The sequence below is a fragment of the Schistocerca americana genome, chromosome 2 (genome assembly GCF_021461395.2).
Source record: "Schistocerca americana isolate TAMUIC-IGC-003095 chromosome 2, iqSchAmer2.1, whole genome shotgun sequence".
NCBI classification, from domain to species: Eukaryota; Metazoa; Arthropoda; class Insecta; order Orthoptera; family Acrididae; genus Schistocerca; species Schistocerca americana.
In genome coordinates, this window is record NC_060120.1 from 143,977,164 (window position 1) to 143,995,327 (window position 18,164).

The window sequence follows — 18,164 nt, forward strand, 5'->3', positions numbered from 1 at the left end:
AACAAATAAGTTTTTCGTAAGTAAGTTTAGTGACTGATCCACTTAATTGTACGTGGCGGTAAATCATTATTCCTATTTCTTAACTGTCGCTCTGGTCTGGGATACCATATGTGTTACCTACAGGGTGTCCAGAAAAGGACTCACTGATTTCAAAATTAAATATCTCGAAAAGAAAGATCGATAGAGGAATGCAGTAAACGGTATGTTTATTGTGAAAGCTGTAAGAAGTTTGAAATAATAGTTACAAAAGCTGCTAACAGATGGTGCTGTAATCGCCATACGTAATTCCTAGTATAAATAGTGATCCGTAGCCCAGAGCGATCAGCTCCACTATTGAAACGTGAAAGGAGGTTAGCGTACCGAAGGAAGAGATGAAAACCATGTACTCCATTGAACAACGCGTTTTTCTGGTGCTAGAGTACCACAGGTTAGAAGAGAGTCCTACGGCAACAAGGCCAAGTTTTCAAGCACGATTTAATGTTCCAAAAGGACCCAATGCGAAAACCATTCGTACGCTCTTCGCAAATTTTCAACAAACAGGCAGCGTAACTGATGATCTAGTGGGGCATGTTGGCCGCAAGCAAACCGCAGTTACGCCTGAAAATATCGCCACAGTTTCTGGAATTATTCAGCGAAATCCAATGTCATCCGTCCGTAGAATTGCATCTGAGACTGGTTTGAAGCGTTCCAGCACGCAGAAAGTACTGAGAAAGAGCCTACACGTGTTTCCATTCAAAATTCAAACGCACCAGGCCATACCCGTACGAGCTGTGCAACAAAGAGTTGCCTTTGCTAATCAGATGCTCACAATGATTGATAGTGAAGGATTTGATATTGGCTGCATCTGGTTTACAGATGAAGCACACTTCCACCTGAATGGATACGTGAATAAGCAGATCTGGCGATTTTGGGGTTCCGAAGAGCCATATTGGTGTGAAGCGAAACCCCTGTATTCTCCTAAAGTTACTGTGTGGGCTGCAGTATGCAGCAGAGGCATTATTGGCCCTTTTTTCATTCGAGAAACGGTTGTCGCCGGATTTGACTCCCTGTGACTTTTTTTTGTGGGGCACAGTGAAATACATGCTCTACCCGAAGCATCCCGCCACGCTGGACGAGCTTGAATCGGCGTTCTCTGTGACATGTGAATCCATTTCGGTTGAGACACTACGAAATGTGATGGCGAATTTAATTCTTCGTTTGCGCCACCTCTGTAGTGCCAATGGTGAACATTTTGAAAACATTGTGATGTGATTGTTTGCAAAGATTGTTTTCATACGTTTATTTCACTTACGTATGCTGATATGAGCTGTACAGCATACAGCGCCATCTGTTAGCAGCTTTTGTAACTATTGTCTCAAATTGCTGTATAAACTTCTTACAGCTTTCACAATACACATACCGTTTACTGCATTCCTCTATCGATCTTTGTTTTCGAGATATTTAATTTTGAAATCAGGGAGCCCTTTTCTGGACACCTTGTACATTCCTCCATGAATCATTACTGTACTCGGCTTTCGTGATACATTCTCCCTTCTTCAGATCCAGCGCCTCCGCATCCAAGTTGATATCATCCTTTCATCTCGTCCATGCCGTTCCTTGGCCGTCCACAGATCTTGAGAAAGCCACTCTCTGTGGTCTTCGATCTTCCATCCTTATTAGGTGCCCAATCCACGTCAGTCTTCTTTCTTTCAAGCTCTGGCCAAAATCGGCTTGTGAGTGTAGCTCTAATTTTTTAGTATCCTCGAGTCCTATGACTGGGGTACTCTCTCGGTGCCAAATATTTTCCTCCATATCTTTCTCTCGCCGCGCAGGATCAGCCGAGCGGCCTGCGGCGCTGCAGTCATGGACTGTGCGGCTGGTCCCGGCGGAGATTCGAGTCCTCCCTCGGGCATGGGTGTGTGTGTTTGTCCTTAGGATAATTTAGGTTAAGTTGTGTGTAAGCTTAGGGAATGATGACCTTACCAGCATAAGATTTCACACACATTTGAACATATCTTTCTCTCGAAGACTAGTTTTTGCTCATCACTTTTCGTCAGTGTAAAAGATTCCGTGTAGAGTTGCAAGGAGAATTACTCTCTAATGTAGCCCGAGTTCAAAATTTCTCGAAACAGCTCTACTGCACAACAAGTTCAGTAATCTAAAATGTGTCCTATTTGCTGCTGCGACCCTTGACTTAATTCCAGTTTCCATTTCATTCTGTTCGCTGAAGATGGATCCCAAATGTTTAAATAGGTCTACTATTTTAAGAGTGTATTCATCCATTGTCAGTGGGATACCATCAATAAGTGCGTTCCTCAACACCATGTACTCTGTTTTGTCTTCGTTAATTTGCAACCCTGCTTTCCCTGCAACATTTCTGAGAGAAATTGTCCTAAGTTCCAAAGTTTCTTTGCTATCACGTATTAGAACAACACTGCGTATAGAAGCCGATTGAACTTTGAATTCCAAAACACATTTCTTTATAATTTATCAACACTCCTGGTCACTTATAGAGTTTAGCTTGGGGGAGGAAGTATCTGAGTGAAATACCATCTCAAATGAAATGCCCTTCCATATTTCCTGCTATTGGCTTTCAAACAATTTCAAGCTAGTAGCTCATTAAAAACGGACCTGCCAAATTGAGTATTTAAATACAACACGGTAATAAATATACGGATTACATTTGGATATGAGACACTAAAAGTAGCAGAAGAGTTTTGCCATTTGAGCAGCAGATAGGGCATAAAACGCAGACTGACAGTAGCGAGGAAAGCGTTTCAGAAAAAGATACTGTTTTTAACGTGGCACAAAAATTTAAATGTTAGAAAGCATTTTCTGAAGGTATTTGTCTTGGGTGCGGCCTTGTGTGGAAGTGAAAAGTTGACGATAAATACTTATTACAGAACGAGGAGAGAAGCTTTTGAAATCTGCTGTAGAAGAATGCTGAATGGTGGCTAGGTAGAACGGGTACCGACGAAAAGATACTGAATCGGATTCAGCAGAACTTACATCCCACAAGTAGTCCGCAACTGGACATCCATACGCTAGACGCCAAAAGCTCATACTCTGCTCCGCCCAGACAATATCAGCACAGTATGAACAGCACCTCATACTTCAAGACAGTTGCCGCTAAGAAGAGCCCAACTGGACATTCTACAGGTAATCGTAGTTATCGTTCACTGTACTTAGAATTGGACCAGCGGTAATTGTGAACACTGGACTTATGCCACTCACCAATTAACTAATTGTAAAGTTTCAATTAATAAATTATTCTGAGTTGTTGATAATCTGTGTTGCCATTTACCACAGTGTTCCCTAACCCTATTTGCTCGTGTGACGAGGTTGTGTAGCTGCTGAGTGCAAGCAACAGCGACAGCAAGTACTTTTTACGATTGGGGGTTCTCTTTTTTCCCCATTTATGTGTGTGCTTGGCGAATGCAACAGACACAAACCTTGGCTACGGTAAGAATGTTCAAATGGCAAAGGCTGTATTAATTATGCAGAGATGAAGGGGCTCGCACAATGTACACAGACTAGCGTGGAGAGATGGGTCAGACCAGTCTTCGGACTGTAGACTGCAACAACAATGGAAGACATTACAGGTCCTGCATACATTTTTTAGAACCATGGCGTCCTGCTATATGTACTTTATTATTGACACTCGCAAATAATGCGATGGACAAACCTTCAGAGCAAGGGCACTAGGTCCCCGAAACGGTGAAGAAAGTAAATTCTTTTATGCAACTGGTTGCTTATTATTTCATTGTACATTGTCCGCTCCTGGTAGCTGAGTGGTCAGCGTGACGGAACGTCATACCTAAAACGGTCTACCCGACGGGAGGCCCTAGCCACAGGGCATTACCATTTCCAATGTACATTACAGCTAAGTTGCTATTTTATTTAACTATTGTTACACCAAAAATTGCGCAAAATTTCGAATATTTACTTTCGTTGGCCCGTCAGCTTTCTGGATGCTTAGATGCGAACTGTCCCGATATCCTCTTCTGTTTCAGTCTATTTTTCTCAGAGTCGCTCCGACACCCGGTGACCTCAGCTATTTGTTCTATGCGTTCCAATCTCAGAATTCCCCTACCATATTTGCCTCTACTATCAAGAACACTACACTGTGTCGTCTTAAGACACGTCCTATTATCATGTACCCTCTTCTAGCTAGTGTCTTCACGTCATATTCTTTTCTTTTCCAATCTGCGGAAAACCTCCTCATTTCTATTGGAATCAGTTCACTTAATTTTGGACATCCTTCTGTAAACCACATCTCAAACATCCTTCTGTAAACCATATCTCAAAGGGTTCACTTCTCGTATTTTCCGTTTCTTTTCCAATCCTTGATTCACTTAGATACAGTGCTGTGCTCCAGACGTACTTTCTCATAAATTTATTTTTCATATTAAGTCCTATACTTCATTCTAGCAGACTTCCTTTAGGGAGGATGAATCTCTTCGTTCATGCAGGTACTCTTTTTATGTCCTCCTCAGTCAATCTGCCATGAGCTATTTTGTTTGACAGACGGCTGAATTCGTACATTGTCTGCTACATGGCACCAGTTTTCATAAGTTTGTAGCTAACATCGTTTCTGCTGCTCCTCAATATCTTCCTTCTTGTGTCTCAAGTGCCATTCTGTACTATATGAGTTCACTGCATTCAACAAGTATTGTAAATTTTCCATATTTTCTCAGAGGATAAAAGTGTAATCAGCTAATCTTATCATACTTCCCTTCATCCTCATTTGAATCCCAATTCTGATAGTTTCTTTTGTTTTCATTACTTTTCTTCGATTTACAGGTTGAACTTTAGAGGGGGAAGACTGCGCTCCTCCCTTATGTCCTTTTCAGCCAAAGCACTCCTTTCGCGATATTGAGTTCAATCTTTCACTGCCATTATAATATCTCGTAATTATTGAGGATCTGCCGGTGTTATTGACAGAAATTTTTCGTCTGTCCAACCAGATTGACGATTTCTATTTCACTCACTTATATGGGGCACCCAGTTTCCTGTGATCGTATTTTCTGCAAGTGTGGAACCGAGATAATTTTTCCTGCAGTGTGCAGACATTTTTAACTGCAAAGACTCTGCTAGTGAAAGAATCAATAGAGAGTATGGTCGTCATGTAAAGCGCCTTGGAAGTGACGTACAACATTAGTTGAGTGATAATTCCCCCTCCTGAATTAATGTCTGACTTGGCCGGTGCATACACTTGTTACCCTTGTGGTGTTAACTTGAAGTTTGATTTCTGCAAACAGAAGCATTTCTTGTTTTCATCTCAACTCCTATTTAGAAAGAACAAGCTTTCTTCTGGTGAAAATTATCCAATTTGCATTCCTTTCCAAATAGAAAATGATTTTTTCGCAAAAATGTAACTGTCAGATTGTCACCCAGAAGTAAACTGTTACATCTTGTCATTTATTATAGAATCAACTACAATATCTGAAGGTGACATTGCAACTGAAGTCGGTGACCAACCCATTAATTATGTGCTTCAAGGCTGTTTAATAAAAGTTTACAGACTTTCCTTTCAGAAACAAAACTTGGCCAGAATATGAAGATTTTTCCCAGTTCAAGTAAATCGTTTTAAGACGGAATGCCAGTAGGAGCAGGACAGTTCCTGGAAAATGGCTCAGTAGCCCCCCCCCCCTCCCAAAAAAAAAAAACACACACACACACACACACACACACACCCGCTTCCTTCTCCAGCTGAGCTTTTGCTTCGTCTGTAATATCGTCGTATCTTTATCCTGTTACTTCCTTCGAATTCCGGAGTATCCATCTTCAAATAATAGACCGCAGTTTGTATTTGCTATTCTTCTTCTTGAATCCTTTAGATGAATCTAGGTAATCCCTTCCCTTTCTTGCCACACTGAGGTGCAACATCGCAATCAAAGATGCTCGGACTCTGTTCATATTTCAGTTTAGCTGTGACGGTCTGTCGCCCCATTTGTACGAAAAGTGCCGTATTACGTGGAAGACATACAGTCAAACTTATGACTAGGGCCTAACTTTCAAAATACCTTGCTGTTTTCTTCGTTTCCCTATACTTCTACTACTATAGATCTGATGCTTTTTCGTGATGTCTTCCTTGAGAACATACCCCTCTACTTCCACAAATTGTTGCAACACATAAGAATGAAATTCCCGTATTTGCAGAGAAATTAATGATGGATAAAAAGCTAGGCTTGTACAGAATTAAATTTGGACATGAAGAATGCGTCTTATTGAAGAAAAAAAATACCGTCTCCTGCAAGATGGAAAATCGGAATAATATCACAATTCAGAAGTTCAAATCTTTTATTCTGCTGTCTGATTTAAGAGTGTTGTAATTAATCGCTTCTAGTGAGAATTGTCAGCTACAGAAATCATAGTGCACAGTTCAGTTTGCAAGGGGAGAGGAGCTGCCTACTTTCTTACTCTCGACCAAGTAAATTACTTTCGTAGGAATATGTTTAAAGTTGTTGAGATTTGTAACCGTGCTTTTGCGTGATGGGAAAGAGAGAGCTTTCTTTTCCCACTACTTCTCCCCTATTTTTCGAGGTTTTCTACACATGTTATAGTCATCAACCTCAAATTTATTACTGTGAACTTTTTCAGTGCCGTTTTTCAAGTCAAAACTACGGTTTCACCTACTACAGAGCCAGTAGAATTAGTAATTTTTGATTGGAATCTATCCTGACTCTTTGCGTAGACCAACCACTAGCAGTGGTATTCAAATTAGTTTCCTCTGTAAATAGTTTAAAGATATTGTGAATAGCTTTACGTTTTGTCTGCTTCTTGGAAAAAAATGCACATTATAATGCTTCATTCACTTCAGGATGGAATCTCAGTAAAGGTATCATACATTTTACGGGCCAAATCACCATATCTAATTATGGGAGCCCCGAGTATCCACACCCAGGAATTTTATTTGTTCTACATCTTCTACCCGTGACATGAGCAGCGTCTGGGAGGAAATTGATATTTAGCAACTCAATTCGTGATGGAAACACCAAACGAACTGCAAAAGAAAAACAGAAGACGTTCTATTTTGAGTAGAATAGTTGCTTCAGAAGAAAACATATCCATTTCATTGTGACAAAGTTTCGTTGCCTTTAATCTAATTTACCAGAGTTTTTGGCAATCATCTGTAGCGTCACATAGTAAATACAGTGCCCTGTTGCAAAATAAAGTACTAGTGTGCTGTACCTATTGAAATAAATGTTGCTGTTTGGTCATCCTCTTCAGTAAAAATATCACCTGAAGAAGACGAAATACTGCGAAATTTCAGTACAGTACTGTATAACACACAATATCCCCTGGACTAGAAATACTGAATTTTAAACTTCAGCTAACGTAGCTTAAGCTTGGTGAGATGCAGCAGATCTTGTAGCTTAATCGATGCCGGTGAGTCTTCTTCTTGGTACTGTGTCATTATCCTGGTAAGGCAGTTATTTGAAATCAGTTCTGACATCAAGCGACTGTTTCTTGTTCTATTCCCAACTTTTTTGAGGCACATTGCTTACAGATGAAGTGTTCATGTTCGAACTGCACTTGTTCATTATTAATTTTTTCTTCAAATTTATTCAGTTCTCTGAGCAACAACAAATCGCGAACGACGCTTTTAAGAACTGCACATTTGCAAAAGCCCCTTTGCCCACAAAGCAGGAAAGAGGCGGCGCGATGATGGCTTCCAGGTGCCAATAATTAGAAGTTGTATCAATTTCATATTATTTCCCGTATATTAGAAACGTAAAAGAAACTGCAGTGAGAATTATGGTAAGTGTGCTGATGAAGCATAAAGATGGTGGCGCAGTGGTAAGACAGTCAATTCGATTTTGAAAGACGGTGGGTCAAATATACGACAGGTCAACCAAAATTAGGCTATCCGTGATTTATCAGAATCGCTTAAGGCAAATGCTGGGATGGTTCCGCTCAAAGGGGCACGGCCCATTTCCTTCCGCCTCTTTCCACAATCAGAGTTTGCGTTTCGTCTCTACTGACTTAATCGCCAACGGGACATTAAACCTTAATTTTCCTTCCTTCCTTCATTCCATTGTTTTTCTTCCATGGCTTCAAAACTGTTACTACACAAATGTTGTCACTGCACGACCCTACGTCACAGAATCAGTAAACTAATAAAGTGGGGCCGTGGGGCAATGAAATTAACGGACGGCACTATGAAATTATCCGGTAATATTAGATGGCGGTGTGCAGCATCAATCAGTCATTTAACCTTTTGAAGGTAAACAGAATTTCAGGGCCGTGTATGTATATAAAACGTCAGTTCTGTTATCAATAATTTATCGACGATTATCACGAAAACAACAAACAATATTTACGCTGAAGAACACAAAAATGTTACTGCCTATGTCTTCATCGAGAAACAAAACTAACTCTGCAAGTACAATTTTTTATCAGCTTCAAAAACGTGGCGCAAAAATCGCCAATTCAAACAGGCAGACGAGCACGTTCTTCTGGTGGAGTCAACAGTCATTCTTAATGTTAACATCACAAACACAACAAACATTTTGTGACAGTATTTAACCATCAGATTGTAAAATTAAATGTATGTTACGAAATATAGTTTTCTTCCACATACATTGGAAGCGGTGCATGAAAGTGATCTCCAGTCTACGATTATAACGCTCCAGCTGATAATAACGGGAGATGCTGTGGTCTAACCAGATTCAATCCAATAACACTTAATATTACAGGTGTAGTATTCAGATGAGGCCGATTAAGAGGAAGACTTCAGTATTTTTTCCCACAAAATAAAAGTAAGGATATCACTGTGGTGGGCGATGGCAATGAGATACAAAAACCTAAAGCAGCAAAATATAACAGCCATTTCATGAGTTGTCAATAATATGACTCAAGGCCTCAAATTTTGTAACGGAAAGGACATTACCAGCATCTATGCGTCAATTATTTTGAGAGAATTATCGATATTTTGCCGTTAACCGATGAAGGAGAGTTGCAGTACAATAATGTTTTCACGAAGGTATGATGAAAAAAAAAACTGTTTCTGATGTTCTAAATTTCATTGCCTTGACAGTGGTAATCGTCCGACAAAAATTAAGAAAATGCTGAATATATTCTGAAATAGTGGTGAAAGTTTTATGGGAAAAATATAGGAACTGAGACGTCCCTACTTTTTCAGAATCAGTTGCAATTGTATAAAGAGTACTGTGTTCACAACAGTACCTCGAAAAGAATGGTGGAAATACTCTTTTTCCACAATATACCCTAACTTGAAGAATTCAGTGAATTTTTCATCCGCAAACAGCTATGTGAACAAGCCGTAGCCTAACAACTCCGATCGCAGAAACCTAAGGAACTACTCAATACTACAATCGCATTTATCGTCAGAATATTGAACTACATCTTGCATTTTATCACTGACAATGAACACACAAATTGCATAGAAAATATTACCATGTATCATTACAAACACATACAGGATATGGCTTAATTATTCAGTACCAACAATCTGAAATGTAGTGCTTTAAAATCAAATCGGGGACGCATTACGAGCATTTCATGGAACCAGAAATTAAGTTGTAAAGCACTGGTAACTAGAATCTACTTTTACTTCTGATAAAGAACTTTGCTCTTTGATTGTAACCTACACTAGCAGAAAAAATTATTTATTATTTACAAGTTTATGGTGTCCGAAACAGCTCTTCTTCGGAGAAAACGAACGAATGTCTGCGAACGTTTAGGAATCGGTGGGCTTGAAGCACCGATAGTTAAGAAACTGGGAGCACAAACAGCACCGGGATTACTTCCAGTACCAGATCGATCGATATTCATTGTTTTCTTTCGTTGAAAATACTCGTTCAGATATCTGAATTAGTAGAAATGTTCAGACAAACCGCCTTAGGTCGCGTATTATTCGAGGTGTTTCAGTACTTTCGCTTATCAGACACGTGCATCCTCTATTATTCATTGCATAAGCGACAATAGTTAGATACTCACAGCTCCGCTCACCGACACCGAAAACACAAAGTCACTGAGGTAATGAACACCTGACGATGCTCGCGTCTGACGACCGAAACTAGTCAGATAAATCAAATAAGACGCAACATGTGACGGTTTATCTGCCCGCTAATTAGTGTCCGTGCGTCCTGTAGGTGATGTCTGAGTTTATTATTCTTGTAAGGTATCGGTAGAAACAGTGACTGAAGCTACCACAAGGTAGGTTCGGCTCTAGTAAAGACCTACGCTGACATTCTATGCACTGTAAATTGACACTACAGAGGCGTAAAAAGCAAATTATTTGTAATTTTTACAGAATTCTTCACTATCGAAAGATCTTCGTCCGGTAGATACGACTTCAAGTCTGCGTAAAATTCTGGAACAGTGTTCAGGACGGTTCTAGGCGCTTCAGTCTGAAACCGCTTGACCGCTACGGTCGCAGGTTTGAATCTTGCCTCGGGCATGGATGTGTGTGATGTGCTTACGTTAGTTCTAAGTTCTAGGGGACTGAACCATGTGAACCATTTTTTTTTTTGTTCAGGGAGGTGGTGGTCAAGTTAAGAAATGAGTCACACGAACTGCGTTAAAATTACTTTGTTTCCTTCCGCTGAAGAAATCCCTTCGGACATTTGAATTCCACTATTTTTCGTAAGGGTTAGCTTATTCTGACACTGAAAGCCTACTCAGTAAGTTTCAGAAGCAACGTTCGGTAACGAATGTAGCAATCGAGTTGCGGTAGTGTGACTTCCAGGGGGTACTTTTGAAACTTTAGATTTCTTAAAACGTTATTTTAACGCTTTTCTGAGCGTTTTAGAAGTGTGAATACAATATTTGTTTTCATAACTTCAACTGCAACAAAAGTTTTATCATACCGCATCTCAAAATCTATGGTTATGACCTTTTTTTTCGTCAGAGGTACCGGTTCTGTGTACATTTGCGTACCGACACAGTTCAAGCACTGTATCAGTATACTATAAACAGTTGCATACCGCTCCTCTGGGTGAGGAGCATGAAGACAAAATTATAGCGCCCACAGAGGAATTCAAGCCGCGTTTCATACAGGAAAAGAACGCGAAGAGCCCTAATCAGTAGTAGGCTAGAAAGCGGAGGACCGTCTTCCACGCGCTACACTACAGTGTGCAGAGTATAGATGTAGGTATTTTTCAACCACCTAGTGGAAAAAAGTATGATCAGCTGATTAGTGCGCGAGATTGTTTGCTGTCGCCAGCACAGTGTTATTGTCGGAGGCCTGGCAGCCTACGTGAAGGCTGACTCGGCCGGCAGCAGGTAGCACGGAGGTGCGGCGCGCAGTAGCGACGCCAGAGGCGGCGGTTCGCGACTGCGCGGGGCACACGCGCGCAGCGGGCCAGAGGAGGGGGCCAGGTTCGAAACCCGGCGCCGGCGCTAGCCGACGTACTCACCCCTGCCGCTGCGTCCGACGAAGCGGAGGTCGTTGAACTTGGCCACCTGGTTCTTCATGACGGCGGTGCAGTTGCGCAGCTCGCCGCAGAAGTTCTCGTCGTTGCCGGCGCGCACCGTCACCAGGGTGCCGTCGACGATGTCGTCGAGGGCGACCACCTTGAAGGCGACGGGCAGCGACTTGTTGGAGCGCCAGTGCGAGGGCAGCGCCGAGCACAGCACGGCGGGGCTGCCCGTCTGCACGAGCTCGCCGTGGTACTCCTGCAGCGCCTCGTGCAGGCTGGCGAGCGCCTCCTCGCCGGCCATCACGCACCGGCTGACGGCCGAGCCGGCGCCGTCGCCCGCGGCGTCCACGGCCGCCGGCAGATGCATCCGCTGCTGCTGCTGCTGCTGCTGTTGCTGCTGCGGCTGTCGGCACGGCGCCGCGCCCGAGCTCATATAAAACCAGACACTGTGCACTGGGTGTCGTCGCGCCGGCCGCTAGTCCACGCGCCAGCCACGCATGTTTGTCCTCGCAGACTGACACTTTTTTCCCGACTCCCCCGCGCCGCCTGCTCTCTGACGGCTGGTGCTGCTGCAGCTGCTGCTGTCGCCGCGTCGCGCCCCGCGGGGGTGGTGAGAATATTCGCCTCCCCCCTTCCCCCTCCCGCCGCGCTTTTTTTCCCTCCTAGCGGCTCCTTCTCTCCCGCTATCCCCAGCGGGTCTCACCGAAAAAAAGACTGTTAGCCGTGGTGGCGGCGTCGGCGGCGGCGGCGGCGGTGGTGGTGGCGGTGGTGTTCCCCCCACCCACGCCGGGGTGCGCGGCGCGACGTCGCTTGCGGCTCGCCCCCTCGGACACACCGCCACGGCACACAACTTTCACACTAGCCGCCTCCGAACTTTTCCGAAGTCGGCCGAAGCCGGAGCCAGGCGCGCGCTTTTCGCTGCGTGGTCCTCGCGCCGGAGCGAGAGTGAGAGAGACAGAGACAGAGAGAGAGAGAGACGGACGGGGAGGGCGACAGACTGGTATGCGCGCGCGGACCCCCTGAACAGGGCTAAAAATCGAACACGCTGGCGCGCGCACGCACGCACGGGCGAGATTTGGCCGAAACCGCCGGCGCCGGACACACACGGGCGCCGCCGACAGCGGGCACGCCTGCTCCTGTTGCTGGTAAAAATGCGCGCGCGCCCACCCCGGCCGATGCTGCCGTGTCGCCAAACAGGCCGGCACTGGGAGGGTGGGTGAGGGGACGACTTTTTCCTTCGTCAATATCGCCCCTCCCGCGCCGAGCTGCCACCGCCCCCCGCACTCCACGCGCCCCGCGCCATCCCCACCCTCGCCCGTCGGCCTCCCCACGCGCGCTCTTTTTACCCCCTCTCTTCCTTTTCGGGACGTGACTGAAAAACCTGTTTTACGATGCGGGCGCGCCAGCTGCGGCGCGACAGAGAGCGCAGTCCGCGCGCCGCCGGCTGCGCGACAGAGACGGTGGAATCCCCTCCCCTCCGGATCCCACCTCCCCCTCCGCCCCCCCCCCCACCCGGTGCGCTCCCACCGCAGCCGCCGCCCTCCTCCAATCCGTGGCGCGGTTAGTGCGGTGGCCACCGCCCGCGTTCTGCGGCCAACCGGCGAACTAAAGCCGGCCTCACGTATCCGGTTGGGCGAGGGAAAGAATGGGGCAAGGTGGCGGCTCCTCTTCCCCCTCCCGCGCCTCCCCACACCGTCTTGTGGCAGCACTGCCGCCCTCTAGCGGGAAGCCTGCTTCAGTACCGCGGGCGCGATGCCAGCGGAAGGTAACGTCGGTTCTTTGCACCCGCTCGGAAGGTCTCTTGCGACGAAACATGGGGCACACAACAGGCGTAACAACTAAATAGCCCTGTCGGTATCTAGTGAGCTAATTAGCTTCTGTGTACTACACCGACATTCGATCGCAACACTCTTCACCGTCGTAATGAAATCTAAATAACAGTCAAAAAGCATTTATGTTGTTATATATATGAACCACCGCTGCGATTCTTGACGTTATTTCTAAGTCTCTTTGACAGACATTATGCTTCTTTTCTTCTCAACGGCGATTTATCTGCAGTTATTCCCGTCCATAATATGTATGAATTCTTCCGTCAGCTATTGCCAGAACAATTACATATTTAAGGTTGAAAAACAAACTGCATTTTTGTCCTACTAATATCTGTTTATCTCCAACAGATTTTCCATCATTGCGCCACCAACAGGATACAACTGAGTTTGATTCATACAAAATAGTGAAAACAGCAACGGTCCACTGTTAATGATAAAAATAAAAAAAAGCACACTGAGCAACCGCTGAATTTTAGGTTTTTGTTTGCTATGCGTTTCGGAGAGTTGTCTCCATCATCAGGTCGCATTTCCACAGTTGCGTTGCTTCTGTGAGGCTAACTATATCGAAATATCTATCGTTGGGTTGGTAAAGAGATATCTATTGGAACTGATGTGGCATACCTGCAGCGTTGTGTATCTTCTACGTGTACTTTCTTCGATGGCATTGCATTTGAGCTGTTACAAACGTAGCTAGAGACGTAACAACAATTTAGCTTCCGGCTTACATCTACAACTATGCTCTGCAAACCGCTGTGAAGTGTATGGCTAAGACATTATACGTATTTTTGGCTTATCATGTGCAATGAACGTCTGAAAATGAAACTGTCGTTTCGAAATTTCAATTGTTTGTGCTTGTTCTATACAGAACAAGAAACAATTCTGTTAGCGCTTTGATACATACAATAAAATCTACACACCTCAAGTGTCAACGTTGTTCCGAGTGGTTCTAGGCGCTACAGTCTGGAACCGCGCGACCGCTACGATCGCAGGTTCGAATCCTGCCTCGGGCATGGATGTGTGTGATGTCCTTAGGTTAGGTAGGTTTAAGTAGTTCTAAGTTATAGTGGACTGATGACCTCAGAAGTTAAGTCCCATAATGCTCAGAGCCATTGTTTTCTTTTTTTTTACATTAGCGTAAACATAAAAGCAATTATAACAGTTGTATTACTTAACAATAATCTTTGCATATGAAATAACGTAAAAACATACAACATGCCCGTTAGCCAGTAGACGCTAAATACTGGTAACATGTCTCGTAATGACTGTAAACAGTGGATGACTTAAGCTCGAATGCAGTGCTCTTGAGAAAAGCACACTGTGCCGCGCGGAGTGGCCGCGCGGTTAGAGGCGCCATGTCACGGACTGCGCGACCACTCACGCCGGAGTTTCGAGTCCTCCCTCGGGCATGGGTGTGTGTGTTGTTCTTAGCATAAGTTAGTTTAAGTAGTGTGTAAGTCTAGGGACCGATGACCTCAGCAGTTTGGTCCCTTAGGAATTCACACACAATTGAACATTTGAAAAGCACACTGGGAACACACACAGGACTACAGGTTGCCACTCCACTTCCAAAATATTTATTCTTACTAATCCAGGAAAGGGATTCTTTAGTCAAAGTAACTTAAGTGTACATATTTCGACGTACACTTTGCGATGCATTTCGGAGACTTCAATCCATCATCATGTGGGATTTCCAGTGGTTGGTAGGAAACCAACTCCAGGGAAAGCAACGATGTCTTCCATGAGTTGGTTTCCCACTAAACTCGGGTAATGCAACCTGATGATGGAGGGATGTCCCCGCAACGCATAGCAAAAACATTTTAAACAGACAGTCACGGTTACAGTCAACCAAACAATTGTTAATATTAGGAACAAATAGCACCGTTACCGGTTTCGACCCAAAAGGTACATCTACAGATGGTTGCACAGTTTTAAAATTACCTTTAGCTGGTGCTGCACAAGCGAAGATAGCTGTTTTTCGTTGAGGTGTCGAATGCTTTTCGTGGGGTGATGGATTTTCGACAGCACCACTACCCCAAGTAACTTTTGCCACTACGAAAAACTGTGCTCTTTACTATCCATCGCAAATATGAATAAAATTAGATCAGTCCTTTGGAGTACCGCCTCGCTTCTACTTTGACCATATCACATATACAGCGTAAGTCAAATTAACATCAACAGGCGTCTGAGGAAGAACCTGTCGGTTCGAAAACAGAACAGTATGTGCTTGTTTTGTGCATAACATCAAAGTGTTCATTTAATACTTTCACGCATAGAACGAAATATTCATACTTCAACATTACTTCCCTCAATAAATAAATAAATAAATAAAACAAAAAAATTCACAGTTTACATTATCGACAGTGGAAGCATCAGCAATCGTATATGAGACATCAAAATTATTGGCCATACTGCATCAAGTCACGTTTATTGCAGTCACGTTAACAAAGAACGTACATATCCTGCCACTGGTTTCTGATAAGTTATAATCGCCTTCACATGGCACATGTGAGCCACTTGCAGAGATTGCAATACCTGGAGGGTTCTGAAGGCGACTATCTTATTGGGCAGCATTTAATAGTAATCGTTGTAGGTGAACGTAGTTATTTGAATGACAAGAACAAAAATGGTTTTACATTAATTAACAATCCACTGTGCTCTTTACTGCTCATCACTAATATGAATAAAATCAGGTCCGGCCTCTTTTTCTCTTTACCAATAGATTATTAAGTAGTCCTCTACCACCATAAATAAACCTTTTGTTGTTTACTCTCAAGTCAAATTCTGTAAGCTATATGACTGTGTCTCTCGGTGGGGAGACATTTATTTCTTCCCTTTGTTCGTCAGCAATACTTGTTTAGCCAAACTGGTATCACAAATTTGTCTTTTTTCCGTTTATAATCGGCTGGTCTATTAGGTTATACAGATTCCATGACGTTATAGCTTTTTGAATGGCAGATCCAATCGCCAGACATTTAGTAAATTATGATATGCGAGTTATATTATCTGGTTTAGTACAACAACGAACTTTTAGAGTTTCAGCTCATTGTTAGCTGTGCTTCAGAATACAATAATATAGTTCTCTACCAGCAGTAATCTAAAACTGTCTCTGACGTTGCGCTAGTGGTATTCGCGGAGTATTTAATTTAAGCACGCACATTTATAGATCCTCAACTTTTCGCTGGTGAAGTGCAATTTGACAGATAGATTTTAAAGGCATAGGTTCAGGAAGTAACATTTTATTGACTCCCTTCATTTGGAAATGTACGGGTCATCATCTTATGGTCAAACACAATGAACAAACTGCATTGTTGCGAAAACAGGAAACAGCTGACTGTATGGTAAGTATCTTTCGTCGTGCTGCGTAATACGGATTGCTCGATTTTGGAAATTAAACGTCGCAGGGCGAAACAGGGCGAAATGCCATTAATTTAGAGACCTTATTAACCTCAAAACATGTCAGCACTGATGGATCTGATTAATATGCGATATTTTTGTTCTCTTTCAACTGAGTGCCTAGTAAATTCGGACTATCCTATACGTTCTCTTCATTCATTGACAGTCACCCTACGTTATTTGGTATGTCAGTTCTCCGGAATGGATGCGTTAGTGTTCAGTCACATTTTTATCCTTTCAGTAAATGACACTCAGTCCATAGAACTTTGTCGTTTTTCAGGATACAATTATCCAAAGGTGATGGTTTCCATTATAGATTTGATCTCCTTTCATCGTTTAAGGACAACACTGAGTCCATTTCATTTTGAGTCCTAAATTGTGCTATCACTTGCTTTGTTCTCATTCTGTCTGCTTAGGTTCAGTTGACTTTTACCACTGTATCAGTCCGATTAACATATTTTCGCTGTAGAACAGTGGGGGGACATGAAACAAACGTTCTAAAACAATTACGTCGTACGTCGGCTAGAACAAAAGTGACCAGTCCTACAGCGAAAGATACTTACTGGAGTCAAAGATTATTATTTTTGTGAATGTTGTTGTTATCAACATGCAAAGAAAAGCTAATACATAAAATATGCCAGAAGTAAAATTATGATGTAGCCTACATATAGGAAACGCAGAGGGACGAAGATCAACAATACCCTAAAATACCAGAAATGTAACTGGTAGCTAGACGTCCACAGGTTACCAAGCCAGCATTACAAATTCTCCGATCGTTGAGAAAAAATGAATGCAGAACCACATGAACAGCTGGCTATGCTCTCCGTCTTCGCGATCCCAGGGTCCAGGTTGCTATGTCACTTAGTTAACACAGTGGACTCATATTAAGACGCAGAGGCATTGATATCCGTTATTTTCTGCGGGTTCCCTAAATCATTCAAGGCACCGGAAAATATCGCAAATTTCAGTAAACTGTGCTGACCTGGCGCCATACTTACCAAGCTAGGGTTACAAATTCTTCGATCTCTGAGGAAAAATGTGTGCAGAACCAGATGAAGGGCTGCTTCTGCTTGTCGTCTTCGCCAGCCCAGTTAACAGCAAATAAAAGGGGTCCAAGCTGCGAGGCTAAGCTTGTTAGTTCACACACTGGGCTCGTATTCTGAAGAAGTAGTCAAAGGTGAGACGTTGGACCTTCATCAGCCAATGTTGGGTGGAATGAATCAATGGATTAGAAATAATAGCTGACCAGTTGCAAGATACCAATTTATTAAACCTTGACCATGGTTTCGATGGTTTTAAAACCGTCTTCTTCAGGAGATACCGTACGTAAAATCACCTTATCTGTAGCCAATGCGGTAATTATTGTCTCTGTCTATAACTTGTCATCCACTTAAGCACCATTTAAAATACGTTATACATATTCAAAATCTTGAAATGGGTTACTACTCGACTATTCTCTCTCAGGCAGATCATTATGTAACATAGCCGAAATTTCAAGGGGGGGTACCAGTTATTATTTTCACGGCGCTAACGATGGTTAAAATGTCGAAAAGTCGGCTATTACAAAGTCCTA

At 43.3% G+C, this 18,164-nt stretch overlaps 1 protein-coding gene across 1 annotated transcript in view; it reads right to left on the bottom strand.

Annotated features, from left to right (window-relative positions):
- The window catches only part of LOC124593838, a 110,048-nt gene extending 98,246 nt beyond the window's left edge, over positions 1-11,802 (bottom strand). Inside the window, exon 1 of the mRNA XM_047132186.1 lies at positions 11,367-11,802. Within this exon, the coding sequence (XP_046988142.1) occupies positions 11,367-11,802 (436 nt within the window). The remainder of the gene's footprint in view (positions 1-11,366) is intronic.
- Positions 11,803-18,164: the final 6,362 nt, after the last annotated feature.